We start from the raw sequence: 24,923 nt of genomic DNA, 5'->3' as shown, positions 1-24,923 counted from the left end.
AGTAGCCACCTCCCAGCTTCTCCATACTGCTGCCTACCAACCACGACAGGTGGTGCATGTTTTTCTCCATAATGAGCCTTCCAATGCGAGCACATTTAAAGCAAGCCGCAAGTCTGGCTTAAAAATCGCAATCACACAAGCTTTATTCCTTATAAAGAGAAAACAGGGGCACAGAAAAAAAATGAACAGTTCAAACAGTCAAGAACTTCCACCAGCCTGCAAATAGAGGGAAAAGTGCTTTGTGCTATCTTCTTCCAAAGAATGTTGCAAAGGCGAGAGATAATGAACAGGCAGGTGACAACCACTCTTTGCTGATGGGTCAAACTGTTATGCATAATGGCACAAATATGCGCTCGGCAATCCCCCCCCACACCCCCTTGTGGTGAAAGTTTATTTGGGCCCATTCCCTGGAATGGTTCAAGCAGAGATGTTCCCCCTGAGCATAACTACAGTTCTTCATGAACGTGTGAATCGGCAGACGTGTCGGCTACTGGCTGCGCGCATGCTGCTGGTGTGCTGAAGTCGAAGTGGTACTCGCAGCGGTTTGGCTCAGATGCCGACGTCAGCTGGTTCTCGAGACCACAGTGAAGGTCCACCTGCGACATGGTATTAGCATTCCATAATGATCTTTTTCCCAATTCTTCCTCCAACCATACATAACCGGGATTTATAACTGTCATGACAAAAAGGTAAAGAAGCAATGTTGTTTCATAGTTAGGGCACCTAACACAGAAGCAACATTCAAGCCAATGACAGGAATGCACTACAGTGAGGGCAGTGGCTTGTGTTGGATTCTGATAGCAGCTACGACTATTGTGACCCACAGAAAGCATAACAAATGTGCTGTGCCAAATGACAATTTCTCAGAAACTCAATTAACCCAAATCAACTCCCTCTATAATAAAGCCATGAAGAACCTAGAGTTGATTTTCTCCTAAGTGCAGGCTAAAACAAAAAAGAAGCGAACCCATGACATGCTTTTCTTTCATGTTTCTTGCAAGAAAGAAATGTGCACTCACACAAACGAGAGCATGAGGACTGAAATTAAAAGCCCAAGTCACTGGTCAGTACAATTGAAATCGAGAAAGGCTGTTTGTTAGGTTCTCATGCTGAGGGAGATGCCACTGGAACCAGATACTTGAAATGCAGAAACATAAGAACAAAATATTGTTAGCTGGAGAACAAATAAAGGTGGCGTCAATCAAAACTTCAATGCAGCTGTACTCACAACATAAAAGCGTAAAGCAACGTTCCGCCTCTTATTCTCTGCTGCAAACCGCAAACTGTCAGCAGAACGCCACAGATAAAGGAATGGTCCTTACAACAACGGATCTGGCGGGCCCGTTCCAGCAGGTTGCGCCACCGTCGTACTTCATCTGGCTGTACTTGTTGTCCTCGGGGCCATGCCAGCTACCCCAATGTCTGCAACACACATTTCCAAAGAGTTGTCATTTATGGCATACCATATTTGCACAATTGCAAGTCTAACCCTTTTTTAAAATTCCAAAATCCAAAAAAAGGGGGGGGACCAAAGCATGGCACTATTAATAAGAGCAAGACACAAACTATATCAGGGAGGCTACGGCAAATTTGTTTGCTCTACGGCTTTATGTGCAACATTCAGTTACTGTGCATGCTTATTGGGGAGAATTATTTTTTAAACTTTTACTGTGCAGCACAAACTGAACCTGCAGGAGTGTCGATAGTGTACGAAAGAGCCTTTGTTCGAATAGCGGCGACGCTCACTTTTTGCACGTCAGTTAGCACATCTGTGCATGTGATTTGCAGAGAGAAAGTGTAAAAAAAAACTTGGGGCACCTTAACACCAAGTTTTTGCAACAAAAACATAACTAGGGTGGGTAAAAAAGGCGTTTACCCAAGGCTAGTCTCGGAGCCGCCAGACTTGGGTGCCTGGGATGCCTTGTCGAATGGACACAGCTTGTAGGTGTACTCGCGGTCAGAGAACTCGAAGCACTGCTCGCGCAGAGCAGCGTACGCGTCCTCCGGCCCATAGTCGGTCTCCAGGGACTGCTCCAGTTTCCTGCACAGTGAAGATCGCCATGCACCTGATTAACTCTGCCTTAACTGTGCCCATGAGGCACTGTTGCAGTACAACCTCGATGTAACGAACTTCAATTTAATGAAATTCCCGATGTAATGAAGTAGTTCAGTTTCTGTAACTTTGAGCGCATAGAACACAATGCATTTTTAGCCGAAGTAAACGAAGTAAATTTTGCCGAACTTTCAATGTAATGAAATTTAGTTGAAGGCTTAATGCCTGAACAAAGGTATGCCATGAACCTGAGTGGTTGAGAGCAGCGCCCACCAAAGCGCACGCAGCCTGAAAACAAGTGCAGCATGGCCAAGGTAGGTCGACCTTGGCGCGGCGGCGCAGCAGAGCCGAGCGCGCTTAAAAATATGATGATGATACGTGGCATACGCTGCGCCTCAGATGTGGGAGATGCAAACATGGTGTTGAGCAACTCCACTAGGTGGCAGGAGCATTGGCCCAGTTTAGGCGCCGCGGCGCAGCATGCAGGCTCTCTACCCAGTTTATGACTATTTTTTGCGCAGCGCATGTTGGCGTGCAGCGTGTGTGCATTTGTTTGTTGTTGCATTGTCGCGTGGCTGGTGACCTGTCCCTCGCCGTTGTAGTCGTGACACTTGTCTAGCGGCTCCGTGCATAAAGTTGATGACTTGAAGCTTGCACATGTGGAACTGGTTTATCCCATCCAACTGCCCATCCCTCATCCAGCGGTTCCATCAGGGCATAATTAGTTTCAAATGTGCCTATCGTCGAAGCTTAATTGACAAGCTGCTCCTCGACATTCAGCTGCAACTGTCAACGAAAGTTGATTTGTTTCAAGAGCTCGAGATGCTGTCCGCATCCTGGAAAGTAACGCTGAAGACAATCATAGAAAACTGTTTTCAAAAAGCAGGCCTTGGAGCAGGCATCCGCAACAGCTAGACCTGAAGGTGGTTTGTCCACACTTGAAACAACAGAAGCGTAGGCACTTCAGGAATCTTGGGAGCGCCTTCGCAGCGGTGGTGCTGTGCCGGAGGGTGTCGAGATTGACGATTTCGTTTTTGGTGATTCCTGTGTCCTCGCGACAGAAGAGGTGACCACGGAATCCATCCTGAACGATGTGGTTCAGGAATTGCAAGGTGAGAGTGATGGCGAAACGGAAAATCAGGACGAGTATGACGACGTCCCCACCTACTGAGAAGTCGATGTGACTGTCGTACTGAGGCGTTTCGCTGGTTCTACAGGGGAGGAAGAGGCTATGTGGTCGTTGTGGGCCTATGAAAGGTGCATAATGCCTTTGTTGAATGCAAAGAAGACTCAAAAGAAAGTGATGAACTACTTTACCCACAAATAAAAGTTATTTCGCGTGTGCTTCACACCAGCAACACCATTTGAGAATTTTATTTGTATGCTAAGAGCCTAATTTCGACATAACGAAATTTCAATGTAACGAATTCAAGTGCTGATTTTACTGACTTTGTTATATCGTGATTTAACTGTAGTGGGCTAACAATGACTTTGGGCACCAAGTTTGAAACCTTTGCCCCTCTTACAGGGAAGCTGCTCAATCTGTCGCGTAGTCAGAGAAGTGTAGTTTCGGTTTTGGCATTTTTATTCTATGCAGCGGCAATTTTCGAAAAGCGCCAAAGACGTGGGAATGTCAAAGTTGTGTGCGAGAATGCCTGCCTCTCCATGCATGGTCCATGCTTTGACATGTCTGAAATTTTACGATTCTGCTGCACCCGCCGTGAATGCTTTCAACGACCAAAGCAGCAGTGAGCTGAGGGTGTCGGCTTTCATCAGAATTCAGTTCGGAGAGTATAGACGATAAAACCAGCTTAGACCATGGGCAAGTATTCCTCCGTGTTTTGCTTTCTTTCTTGCCTACCTTTGCTGTTGTATCGGGTGTCTTAATTGTGCTCCCTGCGGCACAAACCCAACTGACAAGGAAATTGCTGAGCTGCTCTTGTACCAGAGCCTGTTTTCAGGACTGGTTCCATCACAAGTAATGCCCTAAAACTTTGTGATACATGTACCAAACCTGTATGAAAGAGCACTGAACAAGGGTAAAAGTGGGAAGCCTCAGTTCGTAAGTCTAGCAACGTTTCGAAAAGCCTAAATGAAGACAAGCCCACTTGTAGAAACGCCGACTCGGCAAGTAAAAAATCAAAATCAAAGCAGAAGGAAATCTACAGATAAGGCTCTTGTGCGTTTAAATTGACCAAGAGTTTAGAATTGGACAGAGCACAAAAGGCAGACTAACACCACCCCACCACCCTGTTCCAAGTAAACACATACACACGAAAAAAAAAACTGGATCAATCTGCAGAGCTATCTTAAGAACAGAGTGCTTATGCGCTTACCTGATCTGAGATTCCAAGTCCCTGACCTTGGTGTCTGCCTCGGTGAACTCATCCCGAGCCTTCTTGGCAGCTGAAGGAGCATTACAAAAAAGTTATGATCATCAAAAAGACAGAGTTGCAAGATTAAAAAAATGTATTTTGGCACACAAACAGTAAAACCTTGCTTGCCTCACCCCCACCCTATTTGCACCCTATTTGCACCCAGTACGATAAGCAATCCCACCAAGCCTTCTAGATGAGAAAAGAAAGCTCCACTCAAAATGGCATTCCAATTTGTTCCGGAGTAGCAAAAATGATAGTCTCCAGGGACTTCAGAAGCTTGTGCATTCACTGCAGGAAAGTCTAGGCCAAATTAACATATACACTGATGCAATAGCCACCAAATGGTTTTGATAGGGCGTGGCTTTTGTACAGGATTGTCATTTTTCCGTTATGTTTATATCTCACTGCAGTGCTGTCCAGATTACAGAGTTCCCTTGTATGCAGTCCACCCACAGCATTATGCTACCTTGAAGGTATAGACACAATAAAAAGCACCTGATGATGCAGCCACCTGCAGTAAAAGAGGTTGTTAGAGTGCTCGTACTGGCCAACTTCACATGCCAAGGCTCTTTAAGAAAGCGGCCAAAAACTTTTTTTTCAAACTTCAGCAACTGTGATCATTACCCTTTCACATTAGGAAATGAATGTCAGAAATCCTGACATTCATGATTCTGAAACCACCGCAGTCGATAAAGAGCCCCCGCTCACCCTCCATAAGGGCCTTGGTCTCGTCGTCATACTCTGTGGTGCTGTCCGTGGCGGGTGGCGTGTCTGCAGTTATATCTTCATCGTCCTTGGGAGGGAACTTGGGTGGTTCCATGTCTTCATCATCCTCCTCTTCGCCTCCCTCGGCTGTGTCTTCTGGAACTTCATCCTCCTCATCCTCTTCCTCCTGCGTGAAGTCAGTGACAAAATAGCTACAGTCGAACCCGGATATATCAAACCTGTATAATTCGAATTTTGGTTATATCGAACTCACGGAATATCCCCTCGAAAATCCCATAAAAAAGTATAGGAAAGCTGCGTCGTATATCGAACTCCACACCACGCACTGGAAGGTGCACCTTCCTCAGAGATGATCGCATCACCCTCGGACGTTTGCCGCGTGACGTTTCCAAGCCACGCGCGGAAAAAATGAAGAACAGTTCGACGCCGTGGCCTTTCCACAAAGGTGTGCCCATCTGCGATGATCGTATGCCGCGTGCCAGCCCGTGACGTTTGCAAGCCATGTGCGTGAAGGATCAAGAGGAAGCCGGTTTGGCAATGGTCGCTATGGAGCAGACGCAGCCAATAAACTAATCTGCTTTCATTGCACCCCCCCATAACATAGATATGCAAAACATTGCTCTTATTTTGTTCATGAAAACAATGGGCCGTGCCAGTGGGTTCAGGAGTTTTGCAAGAACAAAAAAAAAAACTAGAAATAAATTAGTTTTTTTTTTTAGACAGAAATTGCTCAACTGTGACAACAGCATTAAGTTGCAGCACCCACAATGCCACAGAGCCTGCACATACCTTTGATGAAGGCAAGGGGGGTGCATGGGTGGTTGGTGGTTCCTCCAAGGGTGGCGGCGCCGTGTCAGGAGCAGCGGTAGTCTCCGCCTGTACAGCAGCCACAAGCATACTCTTAGTTTCTTTGGTTTCATTTTTTAAACACTATGCATAGTGCTTTGTTATTTTGGTCTCTTTGATCTCCTTTATTTATTAAACCGCTTTGCACACCATATCATATGCTATGCGACACTATCTCTCACTGACGATCGTGATCATGTGCAAGCAATTCTACAATTTTCAGGATCATCCCAAGTGTTCCAGGTGACTTATTCCAGCATCATCTTAAGCTTGAGCATAGCTCGAGCTAACGGCCGACAGGAGGGCCACCCAGTTGCAGTGTTTATTTTGCGAGGGCCCAAGTTCTTTACTGACTATAGGATGTTAAGTGTGATGCGAGAATGCCTAACGCATGCATAAGAGCGGATCTCACCGAGGGAACAGCATGGATCGGAGGTCACGCAAGATTACGCTGCTAGTATTGCTAGCATTTTACTATTAGTGACAGCACTATAACAAAAACAGAAACAACTTTCTGGCAATCCACTGATGACCCAAAGTCTTGAGAGGAAGCAATGCAAAAAGAAACAAAACTGAGGACGACCAGCGTGCGTGCAAATGGGCACCTTGCAGTTGGAGTTGACCTCACCATGTAACGCAGCGTACCTCTCAACTTTTCATTTTTTTCCCCACAGAAATGACCATTCAACAAAGGGTAGGGCAGAGGGAACTTGGAGTGTTTATGGCGTTCCCAAACCGACTCAGGCAAAGAAGAACGCCAGAGCAAATGTCTGCGGAAATAGGAATCGTTAGATTTTTTAACATGCACTGACTTTGCACAGTACATGGGCGCCTTGCTTTTTGTCTCCATCAAGGTTCGACTGTCATGGCTGGGCTCGAAGCAGTGTCCTTGGGATCAGAAGTTAAGCCCCCTAACAAATGAGCCACTGCAGAGGGCTGATTTAACCTGACCTAAGTTTCAATAAAGCCGTGAGCAATACACTAATGATCACAAAGTGAAATTTCAAGAAACTGGAAAAAATGTCCGAATTTTCAGAAAACTGAATTATTGAATGACACTGATAAAATTTGTGGAGGAAATGTAAGCTCCTTTAGAGGTACAATGCTACAGCTCACATCGGCAGCTCCTCTTACAGATTCTGGTTTGCATACACTCACAACTTCCCAAATGTGCACTTTGTTACTCTTCCATCAATCAATGCATACCTTGTCTGCACTACACGGATGCTTTTTAAACCATGTGATCATGTTTGGTGAACAGAGGCACAGGAATAACAAACAAACAAGAGGCTATAAACTATGCCTTGGTGCGGCCCCCAAACCCAAGCGGCCACCTTGCATGTGAGGAAGCATCATTGCATGAACAACACATGGCTAGTGTGCAGCACTGGCGAGCATTACTTTCAGCACAATGGAAGGAACACAGGGATGGTAGCATGCAGTCATGCTAATCAGCATCTGAGACTACATATGCTGGCCTTGTGAATGTCTCGTTATAAGCCAGTCAACACAAGCTGTACTGCAATGCTATTCCAAGGAAACAACATAACACATCATGTGCTGTCACGCACCTCACATCTCCAAAAGTTATTTCTAAATGTATGTAGACATGGTATTATGGGAAGGGCCAGAGAGAGACGTGAATAGGAGATGAAGGGTTCCAAGTCAACTCACATGCAGCAGATAATGATTTTTTTCCCTATACAGCGAAGCATGCCTCAAAATGCAGCTTTCATTTCTGCTCATGTGGTACTCATTGAATATTTAAAATGCACATAAGCAGACACTCACTTCCTTGCCCATAGTGTAGATGGGCTTCATGATCATCCAGCCTGTATTGGTGAACTCTTCCATGCCCATCTCGTCCTTCATGTGCAAGAAGAACTGCACAAGAGAAGAACAGAGCGCAAACAAGCTATGATCAAACGCAAAGAGCACCAAAACACAATGATCCAATTAAAAGCAGAGCCCCCTCCCCCCACCTACCCTTCACAAATTAGGTAAAACTGTTTCTGCATTTCTTTTGAACTGATACTCTTTCAGGACTATGATTTCTTTCTTTCATCAGGGCTGCTCCCCCACTGGCTCGCGCAATGCTTAAACAGCACTTTGACACGAGGTCAGTAAAGGTACATGCTTGATGGCAATATTCAAGGATCTGTGTGTAAAGACCGATACCCCCAAACAACACAAGCACCCCAACAAACAGCTTCATGCCCCAGATATCCGCCAACAAATAACACCATTGGTCCCACTGAGCAATTTTGACTATTTCTACCCAAATTAGCCACTGGCAAGAGATTGAAGACAAAGATAAGAGCTATTATATGGGCTAATTTTCCTGTTTCTTGAATACTTTCTTCATTATAAATGATGTGGAATCTGGGGAATTTGCCTGCTTTTCAGAAAAGAATTCAGCTACTGCTCTGGCCTGCCCTCTGGGAATAATTTTGGTATAAAAAGGTTTGGTTGGTTTGGTTTATGGGGTTTAACGTCCCAAAGCGACTATTATGACAGCGTAGTGGAGGGCTCCAGAAATTTCGGCCACCTGGGGTTCTTTAACATGCATTGACATCGCACAGCATACGGGCGCATGGCTTTTTGCCTCTATCGAAAAGAGGCCGCCGTGGCCGGGATTCGTTCTCACATCCTTGGGAACAGTAGCAGAGTACCTTAACCACTGCACCACCACAGCTGGGCAATTTTGGCAGAAAAAGAAGAGGCACAAAACAAATATTTCTTGATATATGGTGCCTCCATAAAGTCAAACAAGGTCCTGCCCAAACCAGCTGTACACATAACTATACCAAAATGCGACGTAACAAGGCGTTAACCCTAGTCACTAGGAAAAAAACCAACAAATCCCAAGGCAGTTGTGAGAAAGAAGCTAGGAAATAAATTATGCCGATTTTCCTTGGTTGGGTCGACACAAAAGTGTCATCTATGCAGGTCCAAGTAGTGTGTTGCCAAGGCACCTTAAATATTTGTCCATGCACTTCTCACCTGATCAGCCACCAGGATCTCCTTCTCCCCGGCCAAGCATTAAGTACAGCTAGACATGGGTGGGCCCATGTGAACAGGTGGTGTCGAAACTGCCCAGATCCATTGTTAAGTTTGTCAAGTAACACTGTATTATTTCTTCACATTAAAGGCACAGGTTAGCATTAGCAAAAAAAAAAGACAAGCAGTCTTTTGCATGACACGTGCGGTAGACATGCTGCTCAAGGTGGCGACCTCCCTGGGCAGAGGGCGCAAGCACACAGAGGTAATGAATGGCACATGGCTTGTCCCTTATCTGCTGTCCCTCACCTTGGCCTCCTCCACAGACACGGCACCATCGCGGTTCTGGTCGAAGATGATGTTTTTCTGCAGCTCCACCACTGTGAGCACACCATTGCTGTCCAGGTCCAAGCTGGCGAAGGCTTCCCGCGCATGGGCCTTCTCCTCCTCCTGGTGCCTTTGCATCTCTAGTTCCTCTTGCTCGCGCTTGCGTTCTGCGGACACCCAGTGGGAAACTTCCACTCACATTGGGATAGGTTTTGTGAAAACACTTGTGAACTCTCTGGGTGGTTGATACCAACCCAACAACTCTCAATTCTCGACCCCTCATTGCCAGACTGCAGCTCAGGCCAGCAGAAACCTAAATCTTCTTTCGACCTGCTGTTTTATGAATGCAAATCGGAAATTTTTATTTAAAAATCATTTTAACCACACTAGGTGTGATAGCAAGTATGCCATGTTAGCTGAATTTTAATTTATTGTGAATTCGTGAAGTAAGCACTCATCAAATCCTGAATAGATATCGAACCTGAAGGTGTATCTGTGACCTCGCATCTGTGCAAGCAGTCATGTTACTGCATTGGTGGCGTTATGCTTAGTTCAATTTGTGTGGGAGTCTCAGAGGCCCTGCCTACTGCACATATCCAACTCCTCATCGTAAACAAAAGAATCTCCCATTAAAATTAAGGTTCTCTTAATTTATGCAGTGCCTGCCTCAAGCAGCTTGGTCACACACCAAAGCTGAAGACTCGCGTAAACAAGATTCGATTTTCTGCATGCTGAATACTGGTTTGGTTTGTAGGGTTTAACGTTTCAAGTGACTTGGGCTATGAGATGCTGTAGTGGAGGTCTCCGGAAATTCAGGGGTTCTTTAACGTGCACTGATATCGTACAGCCCACGGATGCCACTCCGCCTCGCCTGCATCGAAACGCAGCCAGTGGAGGTTGGGTTCAAACAGAGGTACTCCGGTACAGTAATCGGGTGATTCCCTGCATGACAATAATTTTGTGGCGAATTGATTGTCAACCACACACCACGTTCCCTTTGTTGTGTGGTCTTCAAGAAGCCAGGACTGGCATAACTGCTCTGTCGACCTCACCCAACGCATGAAAGACGACTGCGAAAGCACTCTCACAAGCACAGCTAAAGTTTGATAAATGATCCATCCAGCATTAACCCAATACACTCAATGTTGACAGCTATTTAGTAATTATATTGACCTACATATGCCATACATCAGGAAATTAAAAGATATATCTTTTGACGTAAAATGTTTATTTTAGTTTGCAGTTCACAGTCATGGTTTTATTAATAGAAACATTCTTCTCAACACTGATTTCTCAGTCATCTGAAGTACAGGATGCTTAACTTCGGAGTGTAAAACATGAAACATTTGATATTACCTCAAATTCCTCCTTTTTCATCAAGCAGGCAGTGTTTCCATAAACATGCACACATCTTGGTTGCTTTTCTTGCAATGTATCTAATCCGCTTACCTCTCCCAGAGGAGACTGACTGTTCTTTCTGAATGCATACAGTACATAAAACTGAATGCACACAACCCTTGCACAAAAACAGCTTACTGAACCTATGCTGGCTTGGCTCAAGCTTTCATAAAATAATGTTTATACATAAAACAGCAATATCTTACATGTAGGCACATTCTATTATGGGTTAAAGAAGCAGAGACACTAAATTTTAGACCAATGCGCAAGACAACGCTAGACATGCGTGACAATGTAAAATTTGTCTATGCTAGTTTTCTGATTATTGGTTTCAGGAGCCACACAGTGCCTCTGATGGAAAAAATGACGTCATGCGAGGCAAGTACAAACAGCAAAATGATTGTTGACTGCTCATTTTTTTGTCATTCCAGCTGTCAGGTAGGTAAGCGAGGTGAATTAAAATAAAGAAAACAGTGACCGTACCGCAGTTCTTGGATGCCTCAAGTCATCCTTTACATTGTAATTGCTATTCTAAATTATTCACCATCCCATTCTAGCCAAAGAGCACCTCTAAGTTTCATGCCGCGCACCATACATCAGGAGTCCACCACATCCATGAATTAATGCACACAAAAGGTGCTGCTGCCAATACTGGACAACAACTGCCGCAAGACCCAAGCCTAGAAGAGCAAGGGTGGTACAACCAGAAAAGCACTTTTCTGCATGGCATTTATAACAATTGATATGCCCCGCCATAAATCAATGAATATTAATAATAACAATAACTGGTTCACGGGAAAAAAAAGGCGCAGTATCTGTCACACTTATTGTGTGAACACCTGAACCCCACTGTAAGGGAAGAGAGGAAGGTGGGAGCGAAAGCAGAAAGAAAGAAAGGGGTGCGCTAGTGGAGGGCTTCAGAGTAATTTCGACCACCTGGGGATCTTCAACCTGCACTGACATAGCGCAGCACACAGAGATCACTTCATTTTGCCTCCATCGAAATGCAGCCAGCGGTGGACGGGATCGAACCTGGTTGCTCCGGCACAGTAGTCGAGCGCCTTACCACTGCACCGCCACGGCGGGGCCATAAATCCATCGAAGTCTTGCAAAACCTGATGACAGTACCAGCCAGCACTTGTGTTGAATCCAGTACATTGCACCAGAAGCCCTTCTTCGCAGCCTAGGTGAGCTGACAACTATCCTTGTCTTAAAATTTTCCAGTGGAGTCAAGCTTTGTTTTCTTCATATGACTGGCAGGCTTTACGACTGTCAATGCTAGTTAACACCGTGCACTGAAACAATTATGGAAAAGCGCAATGGAAGCACGATAGAGAAGCATCCTCACCGTCTTCAGCATCCCTGTACTTCTGCAGGGCCTGGTTCTCAGCATCCAGGGCCTGCTTCTTGACCGCCTCGAGAGCTTCGCGTGCCTTGCGTGCATCCTCCACACTGCCACGCAACTCTTCCAGCTTGTTCTGCAGCCACCAGAGCAAGGCTATTACATCTGCCACAGGATATCCCCTGTGCCACAGCTGTGCACTCCATAACCTGCCCTCAATATTGCATGCTCAGAACAAATCTGCTTTCTATGCCTTGTCTTCATCCACTTGAGTTCGTGCTCTCTTTCGCCTCCTCAAAGCATCAATATTGTCTTCGCAGCTATTCTCATGATCTTATTTCGAGCCTTTTTTTTCTAAGCATTTAAAGCGCTGGACCCCTATTAAGACTAGAAGAAAATAAGTGTTACGTTACTGGTATCGAGGAAAGCAAAGTAGGTGCTCTCGAACCTACTGGCATACAGTAGAGCCTCGGTGATACGAATCTCACGGAGTCGCGAAAAAATTTGTATCATCAAAATGAAAAGAAAATGAGTATGCAGAAGCATGGGAAAGGCAGTCACGCAGATTTGTTTACATTCAAGAAGGTTCATTACGGTCGCGCGGAGCACAGCACGACAGGCGATCGCGACGTCGGCGATGTGTGGTCTGCTCGCCTCCACAGACCTCTCGCGGCGCCACAAACTGCTCTCAATATTTACAGTGAGACTCTCGCGAAGTCTTCGATGTAAGGCCCGTGCGTGCCCTCCACCGACTACTACTCACGGCCGCTTGCCACTGCAAACTTTTCGCGGCGTGAAAAATGATCGTGATGCCGGCGATGTCCATTCTCGCGGCGCGTACAGCACGACAGGAAATGGCAACATGCGCGATCCGCAAACTGCTCGCGGATCGCGATCGCAGAGCCAGCGATGTGCAGTTCGTGCGCGTCTGCCGCCGCCAGCAGCTGCAACGTCTGCAGTTTGTAAGCAGCGCGCCGCTGAAAGCTTTTCGCGACATGAGGTCGACAGACAATTGCGACGTCGGTGAGGTGCGGACGATGCGTCGCCACAAATTGCTCGTGGTGCGTACATGCAGCGCAGCTGGCGACCACGAAGTCAACGATGTGAAGGCATTGTTTAGTGCTTGAGGTTGCAGTCGTAGTTCGCATCATCCATAGTGGCGTGGGAGAGTGTACGGAAGATCCGAAATTGTGCACATTGTACACAATGCACTCCGGCTGGGGAATTTGGCGAATTCGTATAATCCCGAAATTCGTATCAACCGGATTCGTATTACTGAGATTTTACTGTAGTACACGAGGCTTAAATCCCAAAGTGACATGGGCTATGAGGGATGCTGCAGAGGAGGGCTCCGGTAATTTGCACTGCCTGGGGTTCGGGGCATAAATACATGGCTAACATGAGCGCATAAATACAAACAGAAAGAATAAAGGACACAACAAGCGCTCACTTCAACTTAACTCCAGGAAGCAAACAAAGAAGTTGAAGTAAGCACTTGTTGTGTCCTTATATTTTTTTTGTGCGTGTTTATGTGTTATGTACGTGGGCCAATTTCACTATTAGAACTCTTCGTGAATAGTGTAAATAAAAAAAATGTAGTGTGGACTGAATCGAACAAAAATATTATTCAAAAACTACTTGAAATTTCAAATATTCACACCTCCTATCAAAAGCATGCGTTTCTTTTTTCTTAATGTACAAGACAACTGTTACATTCCCAGCGCAGGCACAGCCCCTGATCTGTGGTCACACAGTGTGCAGTGAACGAAGGCTAAAAAATTCAATGACCATGTCATTTGCGCTACAAATAAACTAACGGAAATAAACGGCTGATCAGACAAACTTTCGCTGAAGCTGTGACCAATGTGCTCATCATGAATGCCTGACAACAGTGAATAAGGAAGGCCCAACTCAAAAGTTTTGTTCGAGGCAACAGAACAGCAAGCTCACTCCCGGAAAACGGCAGTAGCCTTTGGACACTAGTGCCTGAGAGAGAAGCTAAGCTTTTACCTTGTGAGAGCAGTTTGAATAAGCTGGCACAAGGATCACAACACAATGTCTGTGAGAACAACAGTTAATAAATCAGGAGTTCACTGAATAAGAAATCGGCTTGATGAAGGAGTCAAGTTAATGTTTGAATTAGTGAACAAATTGAGAGAATCAGTCCATTGCTCTGACCTTGCAGTCGAGTCGGTGCTGCTTGCCTTCACTGGCCATCTGCTGCTGCAGCTGCAGACCTCGAGTGAGCAGCTCCCGCTGCTTGGCCTCTTCCTCACGCGCCTGCCGCCCGAGTTCCCTGAAACACAGCAGCATTCCACAAATACATAAGAAAAACAAGGCCTCAATATTGAGTGTGTGACCTCCTAGAGATACATTCCATCAGTAAACAAGGATGAAAAGGGAGAAAGCTGCTAGGCAAGATCCAGTACTGGCCACCGTGCACACACAATGCCTTGTCCAGGATGAACACTAATGCTGTCTTAAACCATAAGAGAGGGGATGTGAAGGACAGGAGAAATTACAGCCCAATTATAATCAACGCCTATATACATAGCATTAATTGATTATTACCGGTTTCCATTGGGCGAACAGGAGCACTTTTAGCTGCACTAAAAGTGCTCTCGCGAGTTTCGGCGCCTACCAGTGGTCGAACAGGAGCAGTAGGGTTGTGTTCTATTGGCAGAGGAGGCACGCGTTTGTTGTCCCAAGAGCAGCCGAGCGCAGTCTCCGGTGCTCCGTCATCAGTGGCAGAGTACAGGGAGAACGGAGGACGTCACGTGACCTTTTTGACGTCACTTCTGATTATTCGCCCGGAGCCCGGGAAAAATGGCAGAAGACGGCAGCGCAGCGGTGGTGTTAAGCCGGCGGATACGGGCAACGCGAGCTCGGTAAAAGTTTGATCACTTAACGCCTGACGTCACGCGCTCCCCCTCGCTACGCTACTCTCCGAGCAGCATGAATGTTTCGTTGGGGAGACGAGAATGCACGTCCCCAGTGCTCTCGCGCGCTGCTCTTGCTGCTCGTTGCTCTTGCTCCTGTTCGCCCAATAGAAACCGGTATATAAGTAGGCACTTGACTCAGTTGAAACCTCAACAGCCGTGCAGGCATTGTAAAATCAGGGTGTAGATAAGCCATATGGGAAAGTACTAGAAGATGCCCATAGTGGCTGCACAGAAACCATAGCTCCCCATAAAGGAAGTAATAAAATTCCCACAACGAAGGATTTTAGGCAAGAAGACACGGTCACTCCAGTACTATTCACCGCTTGCTTGCTTTGATGATTATTCATAGACCTGGAATTGGAACAGTTAAGGATAACAGTTGCTGGTGAATACTTCAGCAGTCTACGACCCGCTGATATTTTCTTGCTAGGAGGAGACGAATTGCAAAGCATGATTAATGAATTAGGCAGGCAAAACAGAATAGTACACCTAAAAATTAATATGCATAAGATGAAAATTGTGTTCAAAAGCCTCAGAAGGGAACAGCAGTTTATGATAGGTAGCGAAGCCCTAAAAGTGGTAAGAAGACATGTTTATTTGGGACAGGCAGTGGCCGCAGATCTAGACAACGAAAGGAACATAATGCAGCTGGCACAGGACTGGGTAAATCGGAGGGGTATGGGAGAGGCCTCAGCCGTGCAGGAGACAAAAAGGTGTGAAGAATATCAGCAGTGTTAGGCCAGACACAGATAAACTTGCAGTGTTCTGGGACTTACAGTCCGAACATCTGCAGAGTGAGTGGCACGACTACAAGTGTCAATGCCGCAGTCAGAGCAACTAGGACGGATTAACAAATTCCACCTTTCTTCGAAGTACTCCTTTCGTGTCTCTTATATTCACTATGCATATCTACATGCTGCATAACAGGGTAGAAAGCTGGGCTCTCTGTAATTGCATACTACATTTGCTACTCTAAGAGAAGCACAGACAACAAATTCTTGTTGCATTTTCCTCTTGTTAATGATATGCACGCCATTACTACACATGTATCATCTCGTGATTTTCACCCAGGAGCGTTGAATAGCTTATAATTTAATTTCTTTTTCGCCTGTTTCGGTTTTACCAGCCAACAGATTGCTATGATGTCAAAGTGAAGTCTAGGTCATGTGATGAGACAAAAGAAAGCTGCAAAATCATAACTGCTTCTTCATTCAATGTAAATCCTGTTGGTGCAGCAGGCTGTCTTATTGTTGCAGTGAATCAAACAATGAAGGAGAGAGTTTGTATCACAGTTTTTGCGTTCCTCACATGATTTAGACTTACCTTTGATGTCATAGCCATTGCTCAGCTGTTTGAACCGAAATAGGCGAGACAAAAAATTCGATTTTGAGTTATTTTGTGGTTGTAGGCGAACAGCACGTGCTGACCAGTATATAGCAATGTCTTATGCATGATTACACGGAATAGAACACACAACAAAAAATTAGCTGTGAACAGTCCTTCATGCTTCAAAAAATGTCACATACGCCCGCTTTTGGCTAGAGAACAAAAGTAGACTAAAATAAAGGAGCTGCAATGTGGTTAACTGATATTTTTGTGCGCTGCTATCGAGACACTCATTCCTGCCTTTTGCTATTTGTCTGGTCCTCCTCACAAGCATGCCCCTGGCAGGTGATAGTCGGCAGGTGGCACAGCTTAGCACCGATTCGTTGGCCTTTGTGCGACATCACGAGACCATACGCTATGGCTGAAAAGCAGAAGCTGCCAAATAGGGTTATACTTCTGAGAATTGGACCCCCTGGGGTCCTGCAATCCAGAGTCAGATATGACTCCCAGATCATAAAGGCTTGTTCATACGGCCTGGTTAAAGCGGGGCTTATGTGGGATGGTCTTTCACTAACGTGGTAGTTTACAGATGTATGCGATATGTGCAGCCTGCAACCAAAATGTTAGCACGCTTAATTTGCATTTGACCAGGCTAAGCTATATAATTAGTGATTTTTTTTAAGCAAATCGAAATGCTCAAACTTACAGGCAATTGTTGACACAGCCAGCAGCAGTCGCATATTCGTCACTGCCATCACAACAATCTGCAGTGGATGAGAAAAGATAGGTTAGGTTCATATTCACTATGAGTCTATATATATTTCGGCCCTCAAATGAAAGGAGTAAAGATAAAATTTTTGTTGTGCTCTGTCTTTGGAATGACGCGCAGGAAATAAATATCTGTGTGGATGGCGCGAAAAATCCATCAACAATTCATAACCAAACTTTTTTCTCTCGTGCAGCTTCAGTTTCGATTCCAGAAGCTGAATTGCGGCTATGACATCACAGATGCATTGAAGTCATCCACAGTGCAAAAAAAAGAAAAGAAAAAAAACTATAGAACAATTGCTGCATCTTTTTTTAATTTGCATCAACAATACGCAAACCTGCCTAAGAGCTAGAATCACAAAATTTCGTAAGTAGCCTTATAGGGCAGTTTTTTTCCACAAGTCACGTGACCAGAACTAGTCTCCAGATCCCACAGACATAGATCAGCTGAAAATAAAAATGAACGAGCAAAAATTCAATTATAAATTGTTTTAGGTAATATAGGTGAATACCACGCCATGTGGTCGGGCCTCGTATGCTATGGGGGCACAGGAGCCCAGCATGCGGCTTGAGTGGCCAGAGCCAGGAAAGCTACATCGCTGTGCTATCTAATGGTGGTTCACCTGGTAATGTCATGAGAGTTGCCCTTTGCCCAAGAATCTTCTGCGAGACGTTGCTGTGTGGGCATCCACTGAAAGAGTCTGCTACACATACTGCTGCACCACAATGAGACGGCATATGACATGGCTTGCGTGAAGTAGACATGCATCTGAGCAAAGACGCATTGAACGACCAGCATTTTCTTTCCTTATTGTTTTTAACAGCTTGTCTCTATTCGCAGTCTGTTCCCAGGCAGCGAAACTTTGTTTCTACACAGCGGGAAAGTGGTATACCTGCCCTTAAAAGTGTTATTTGCATTTCATGGCGAACCATTTAATTAAGCCAGGGAATGTGCTCGGTGAAAGCCAGAGGCTGTGAATGCTGTGTTTCATTAGCAAGACAGAGTCTGGTTCTCAAGGAAAGGCACCTCCCACTCTTATTAAAGGGAGGCAAATAATGCCCACATAGCGGCATCATGCGGAAGATTCCTGTGCGAAGAGCAACTCATGGGCCGGCTTCAACCAGTATATGCTTGACTGCAAGCACTCCTCCTCGATTGCAAATTAGCACTAGATGGTGCAGCAATTCAGTTTTCCCTACTCTGGCTGGTGGAGTCGAAATCCTGGGCACTACTATCCCCAATAGGACACTACTGTCTTGTATGCTATCCTAGGCAAAAAATTCAAACAAACCAAAAAATGAATTCATCCAAAATTTTTGATATCTCTACTCCTTTAGAAGCACGTTCATGGCTGTTTGGCACAGAGGTGCCGAGTGTTGTTTCCATAGCAGTACAAGTGGCGTTCCTGAAAAAACACATCAAATGCATGCCAGCGAGGCCTGGCAGTCCAGAAAATCCGCACACCCATCTCCACAGCTCACCAGAAGCCCACACACCAGTGGAATAAAAAGCAACGACTTTTGCAGCGAAAGCTACACTACTGTAGGTTTTCAAGACGTCGGCGCGGCACCGTGGAAGATAAAAGAAAATAAAAAATAAAAGAAGGAAAAGAAGACATAACTCTGTAGCTGGTAGAGGCGAACTACAACATAGAGTTACTAGGACAGAAGGTTCATTTGAATGTTGTGACGGCGGCACATTAAATCCAGGTGTCCGCAGAAAAATTCGCTGAAACACTAAAAGCTTTTGCTCTATCACTAGGTTCAAGCCATGCTTAAACCCACACAATTTTTTCCACTGCTCCATCACCCATGCTAGGTAACTAGAGGTGCTATATTTCTCACCACAAAGGCCATCATTGACCCAGGAAGAGGGGATGTCCTGCCCCTTATGGCCCAAGTTGTCACAGTGGAACTTGCCATTATTGCAGGCCGAGGTGCCTGCAAAGTAAACGCAAAAGATTTTTTATTGGAGCCCGTGATGTGTTATTTCCTTCCTTTTAGCTAAAAAAAAATAGGACAGACTTAACTTTCATTTTTAATTTGCCTATTTGGAATTTTAACACAATTCCAAAAAGGCACACAAGACAAAGCAAGGAAACACATGCTCACACAAAGTTAAACAAGTAGAGCAAGCATTAGTAGAAAGTAGTCAAGAAATTTAAAGCCCTAACATGCTATGCACATACAAACTATTAGGAGGACTACTTCAAACTTTGCACGGCATCGGGATGGATGGATGCATGCTACTGCCCTTACCCTTTTCTCCCCTCTTGCCCTGAGCAAGTCTAACCAGCTGATCTTTTTCAGGATTCTATCTCTTGCTTTTATCCACCAATCTCCCATCTGCCCATTTGTTATACTAACATGTTTCTCCCTTATTTGTCCATCTTCCTCAGCAAATCCCAGTGCCATCTCTATACATGTTGCTTTTCCTTCTGGAAGGGTTGGACTTATGGTACCTCAATACTATATACTCCATGGTCGTTATTTTGATTCCACAGGCAATGCTTAATGTAAATACTGCTAAATTTGGCCTGTACGTTTTTGTTAACAGAACTCCTGCCCTAGCTTTAAATAGTAATGAGCTGCTTTGTGAATTATTAGATAGGTTTTCTGTCCTAATGTCCTGTTTTTGCACCTTATACATACTCAGTGCTGATCTTCCCTGCATTCTTTCCTCCTATATTTTTCTTTGTCTCTTTTACCTCCTTTGCTAAGCTATTATTAGTCACCTGTAAGTACTTCAACCTTAGCTTTCAAGTCTGTTTATCCATTTGTAAGCTTTTCATGCTGATTGCCTCTCTCACCTAAAATCCTGCCGAGCCCCATGTCCCTCTGAAATCCATCTTTCGGAGTGTTCCTATAAGCTCCTAAGGTAAACCTGCCTGCTATCATTAGTCACCTGTATGTACTTCAACCTTAACTTTCAGGTCTGTTTATCCATTTGTAAGCTTTTCATATAAAGGTACTTTTACGCTTTTCCTGCTTATTGCCTCTCTCACCTAAAATGACGCCGAGCCCCATGTCCCTTTGAATTCCATCTTTCCTAGTGTTCCTATGAGCTCCTAAGGTAAACCTGCCCACCCGTACATCTGATTTCCAGGCCTAACTGGATTTTAGATTTCACGCACAGGACAGCATTTCCAAAAGCGAGGCCTTGTACATAATTTCTTTCCATAGCCCTCTGTTTCATGACATCTGAGTTCCTCTTTCTTCTGTCTTTCATGATCTTCCAGATACAGGATGTGCCTTCAGTTAGCCATATGATAAGATATTTACACTTTTCTATGTGTGATCTATCTTTATTCCTTGTATTGTCTATTGGGTCTCCCATCACATCATTATATACCATTATCTCAAACTTCCCTCTATTGGATTGCAGCTTGAACTTTGCTACCTCAGTTCCACATTAGGTCTTGTAACCTGTCCCACTCGTCTACCAGCAAGACAATGTCATCTGCATACACCGCTCCTGCTAGCACTTGGCTTACACTAACTCTGTCCTCCCTACTTTACTCTGTTCGAGGCTTTTTTCCACCTGGCTCATGTATCATGAATAGCAAGGGTGACAGTGGGCAGCCTTGCCCTATTTTGTTTCTCTCCTCTTGTTATCTATGTACACATCTTATAGAAACCTGATCATGTTTCTATCTAATCTGCATCGTTTTAGCTGTCCCCAGAGCATCTCCTGATGTACATTATCTTACGACTCCTTATTGCCCAAACATGACATCCGTAGTGGTCTCTTCCTTGCCGATGCTATATATATTAAGCTATTCTTTAATTTTATGTACTTGCAGAAAATGTTCTGAATTTCCCCTCATATCGCCATGCTTTCTGCCCATTCCTTTATTCTCATTTTCGCTAAATGCACTGCTAGTTTGCATACAACTGAAGTGGTCATAATTGGTCGGTACGATTTAATGTTTTCCTTGTCTCCCTTACCTTATAAATTGGCCTCATCCTGCTCAGTTTCCGGCCTTTTGGTACTTCTCCCTCATTATTTATTCAATCAGATGCCATAATTTCCCTTTGTTTTTTTTCGACTTAGTATGCTAATCAACTTCGTGGGTATGCCACCTGGCCCAGTCGCTGTTCCTGCGGGGACCTTGCTTTCAAATCTATCCCATTATTTAGCAGTCATCTCCTAGTGTTCCTCCTCCTCTGTCCTGTTGCCCTCACTATTCTCATACCTTTCTTTTCTGTCCTACAGCCCAGGCTCTGCCAATGTTGCCCCAATTAAGCACCTGATATATTCCTCTGTTTCCTCTCCCTCTAATCCTTTACCTTTCTGCATAGTCAGTGACTTTTTTATTCCCTCTGCCTATAATCTTAGGTGTTTCTAGATCTTTGTGTCGCTCCTTTTATTAATCTGGAGTCTGGCTTTTCTTAATTTATACCAGATTAATGTTGCTGTCTCCCTACTCTCAAGGTATTCCCCACATTTTAACTCTGCTTCCCCTTGCGTGGCCCTTACTTTCGTGCACAGTCTGTGCTTTCTGGATGTCTCCTGACGTATCACTATTCAAATCACACTTTAGAATCGGGAAGAAAAACGTTCTTCAACGCCTACGAGAAAAATGCCTCCGTTTTCCCTCTTTCAACAGAGAGCACGCTACAAATTGAGAATGGCATACCCGGGTTCAAGAGCTCGGGGCCTCGGCTGCGAAAATTTCCAGCACTACTAGGAGGCGTTCGTACGACTTACCTGGTTCGTCCGAGCCGTCGTCACAGTCGCAATAATCGTCATTCACCATAGAAAATATAAAGTCCTTCTTTCCATCGAAACACGTGAAATTCCTCGTACGGTCGTACAGCGACGCATCTGCAAAATGAGCGCAAAAAAATGCGAGCGACTGAGCGAAACAGTTGCAGTTACCGGCAGTTTATGAGTGGCCGATATAGTGATACGTTTTATCTGCCCGCATGATGCCAGAGGACCCGCGACGAACAGAGGAACAATCAGCGGCATTCAGGTTGCGGGCGTTCACTCAGTCTTTCTACAACCTTCTTTGAACTCCGGTTCTGAGCGGGTTACTAGCACAATGAGGACGCCTCCAGTTTGCACCAAATTGCCGGTTGACCACAGCTGAGAGCTGAGCAATAACACACGCAACAAAGTTGTTAGTATGAAAAGGGGACTCACGTTTAAGTGCGACGCCGCGTGGTCTGAAAACTCTAATACTATCGTCGGCTAGGCATTGCGCTGCGGCAAATATCAGCGCTAAAATTACGGAGGAGACCATCTCTCGCGAGCGACACGGCGCTGCTCTGCCACGCATGGCCGCCGCCATCGCAATGACAGGAAATGACGAATCAACCGCAGCCATTTCCTCCAATGTCACCAGGGGCAGCATGTGTTCTCATCCGCCCCCCCCCCCCCCCCCCCCTCCTTCCTCCAATTCCTTCTTCAGAAATGTAAATGTAAATAAAACGCAGAAAAAATGCAATGTGGTGTACGGAATGCTTTCTAAAAGATATACCTGCAACGTTTCCTTGATTTTAATGGTTTCCGTGATCCCTTGCACCGTGCCTTCTGCCTTGCCGCGGCGCTGAGTCCACAAAATGGCGCCTGCCTGACATGCGGTATGCGGCGTGGCATGCTATGACTTTTCTTCTAGTTCACTCTAACCATGGCTATGAAGGAAAAAGTGGCTTCATGACAGAAAAGGAAACAAGGATTGGTGCTGACAAATCGCGTCAACAGATCGGCAGCGGATGCGACCAGCCGGCCAATCTACCATTTCTACGTTGGCTCATTTCTGTCAGTACGCCTTAAGTCACTGCGAGTGCGCGGCTAGAAGCTGGTAGATAACCCAAGGAAGCACTGCTGGTAGTCAGCCGGCGTTGCGTCGTTCGTGAGCAAGCTTGTGCTTTCGACCGCTGCACGCTCTGCGACAGAACGACAAGTTGTTTCCTTATATTCTGTGATGAACGTGGACGAGCGTCTGCGCTTTTGCTGCACGAGGTTCCTGGTGTACGACGAGGTAGGTGAGATTTCTGTGTCGGCTAACTTGCAGTAAGTGAATCGGCTTTGTGCACAACAAACGCTCTGGATCGTCGCGTCGCAAGCACGGAATGTTGCTCTCTCATAGAACGAGACAAAGAAGATTGCTGCATGAAAGAATGCAACCCTGTTACCATTTCCTTGTCCGGATACATGAGCCAAATGGAAAGGCGCCGGGGGGAAAGTAATATGGGATTCGATGCAAGCTATATGCAGGGAGGACAGAAAGTAACGCAAGTTCTACCAGGATTGATGTACGCGGATGACATTGTACTGCTGGCAGATAAGAGGGATGGGTTGAGCTGCTTAAGATCTGTGAAGAGGGCGAAAAGCTGGGACTGCAATTTAGCAGCGAAAAATCAGGAATAATGGTATTTAATGATGTGGAAATACAAGGCACCAAGGTTGAACATGTGGAGAGCTATAAATACCTGGGCATATGGATCAGTGAAGGAAAAAATTACCTAGAAAAGCATGAAAGAATTACGATAGACAAAGGGAAAGGGAGTTCGGATATTATGAAACACAGGGCCCTCTGGAATTATAACAGGTATGAGGTTGTTAGAGGGGTATGGAAGGGTGTTATGGTACCAGGACTCACTTTTGGAAATGCAGTCCTGTGCATGAAATCAGAAGTACAGTCAGGCCTTGAAATCAGACAGAGAAAGGCAGGTAGATTGGCATTGGGAGCACATGGCAACACACCTAATGAAGGAGTCCAGGGAGATATGGGCTGGGCATCATTTGAGGTTAGAGAGGCAATTAGCAAACTAAAATATGATCAGAGACTAACCGAAATGGAGGAATCAAGGTGGGCACGAAAAATGTACAAGCACCTCTTCATGAAAAGCCTGAATACGAAATGGACTAACAGAACCCGAAAGCTCAGATTTAAGTACCTAGAGTTTGGAGATGCACCGCAGCAAAACAGCAGCATTGAAAAGCAGGTAAAGGAGGCAGGAAGGAAAATGTGGGAGGAAAGAATGCACAGAAAATCAGCATTGGGTATGTATAGAACTCGAAAACAGGATATAAAGAAAGAAAGTTTATTCGACAACTCACGAGGGAGCTCATTGCTGTTTGAAGCTAGGACAGGGGCCCTCAGAACAAAAACGTACAGGAAAAATTTTCAGGAAGTAGATATATAATGCGCGGCGTGCGGAACTGAGGCGGAAACAACGGAACATGTTGTTCTAAGGTGCCAAAAACTTCGTCCTGCCCTTCCCGCGGGAAAAGCGGCAGATCTGGAGAGAGCGCTGGGATTTGCTGGGGAAGATGGACGAATGGATGAGGAACGCGTTTTGATAACAAAAGAGAGGTTAGAGGATTGGTGGAAAAAGTCAAGAGAATAAAGAGAAGAAAAAAAGGGAGAGGGGCAGATACGGGCGAATTAGAAGCTAAAAATAGGGAAGTGATAAATATATTTCTTTTAATTTTTTGGCTAGGCGGCGCAAGCTGCCGTCCGATACAAAGGGCAGAGCCACTATCATCCATCCATCCATCCTATCATTCTGTCCTAATCCCGCAGGTTGATTCTATTAAATATTTCGGTGTATTATACGACCCATAGTTAGACTGGAGGCCTCAAATTAGAAGCCTTGTGCTTAAAGGTGAACGTGCCCTTGGCCGGTTAATAAGAATCGGCGATAAAAAATATGGTATGCGTCGCAACACTCTGCTCTTGCTTTATAAGACCTACGTACGACCAATACTTGAATTCGGCTCCATTCTCTTTTCTGGGTGCCCAAGGTACAAGCTTGACCCCCTGTTTGTTTTGGAACGACGAGCTCTGCGCATTTGTTTAGAT

The 24,923-nt window shown here is 45.3% G+C and overlaps 2 protein-coding genes across 2 annotated transcripts in view; one reads left to right on the top strand and one right to left on the bottom strand.

Annotated features, from left to right (window-relative positions):
- Positions 1–118: 118 nt before the first annotated feature.
- LOC146182169 (glucosidase 2 subunit beta-like) lies at positions 119–22,421 on the bottom strand. Its single transcript, XM_084577190.1, has 14 exons — positions 22,256–22,421; positions 21,818–21,934; positions 18,952–19,047; positions 17,045–17,102; positions 14,249–14,366; positions 12,077–12,206; positions 9,313–9,497; positions 7,795–7,887; positions 5,947–6,033; positions 5,140–5,323; positions 4,390–4,459; positions 1,877–2,041; positions 1,323–1,422; positions 119–596 (listed from the first exon to the last, which is right to left on the bottom strand). Exons 1-14 carry the CDS (start codon positions 22,401–22,403, stop codon positions 447–449), a joined length of 1,701 nt encoding a protein of 566 aa, XP_084433316.1. The 5' UTR covers positions 22,404–22,421; the 3' UTR covers positions 119–446.
- A 228-nt stretch (positions 22,422–22,649) lies between these two features.
- Positions 22,650–24,923, top strand: part of LOC146182166 (protein phosphatase inhibitor 2-like) — an 82,685-nt gene continuing 80,411 nt past the window's right edge. Inside the window, exon 1 of the mRNA XM_084577187.1 lies at positions 22,650–23,077. Coding sequence (XP_084433313.1) covers positions 23,040–23,077 — 38 coding nt within the window. The 5' untranslated portion in view covers positions 22,650–23,039. The remainder of the gene's footprint in view (positions 23,078–24,923) is intronic.

This window comes from Amblyomma maculatum, chromosome 8, assembly GCF_055883805.1.
Source record: "Amblyomma maculatum isolate TAMU_Amacu chromosome 8, ASM5588380v1, whole genome shotgun sequence".
NCBI lineage: Eukaryota > Metazoa > Arthropoda > Arachnida > Ixodida > Ixodidae > Amblyomma > Amblyomma maculatum.
The sequence above is the reverse complement of the archived record's forward strand: the minus strand, read 5'-3'. Positions and strand labels throughout refer to the sequence as shown.

Excerpts from the sequence above, each read along its gene's own strand:
- LOC146182169 (XM_084577190.1), bottom strand. The coding sequence starts at position 22,403 with ATGGCGGCGGCCATGCGTGGCAGAGCAGCGCCGTGTCGCTCGCGAGAG. Across the intron at positions 9,498-12,076 it reads GTACAGGGATGCTGAAGACG|AACGCAAGCGCGAGCAAGAG; the intron begins GTGAGGATGCTT and ends GGGTGTCCGCAG. Across the intron at positions 1,423-1,876 it reads GGCTCCGAGACTAGCCTTGG|ACATTGGGGTAGCTGGCATG; the intron begins GTAAACGCCTTT and ends TGTGTGTTGCAG.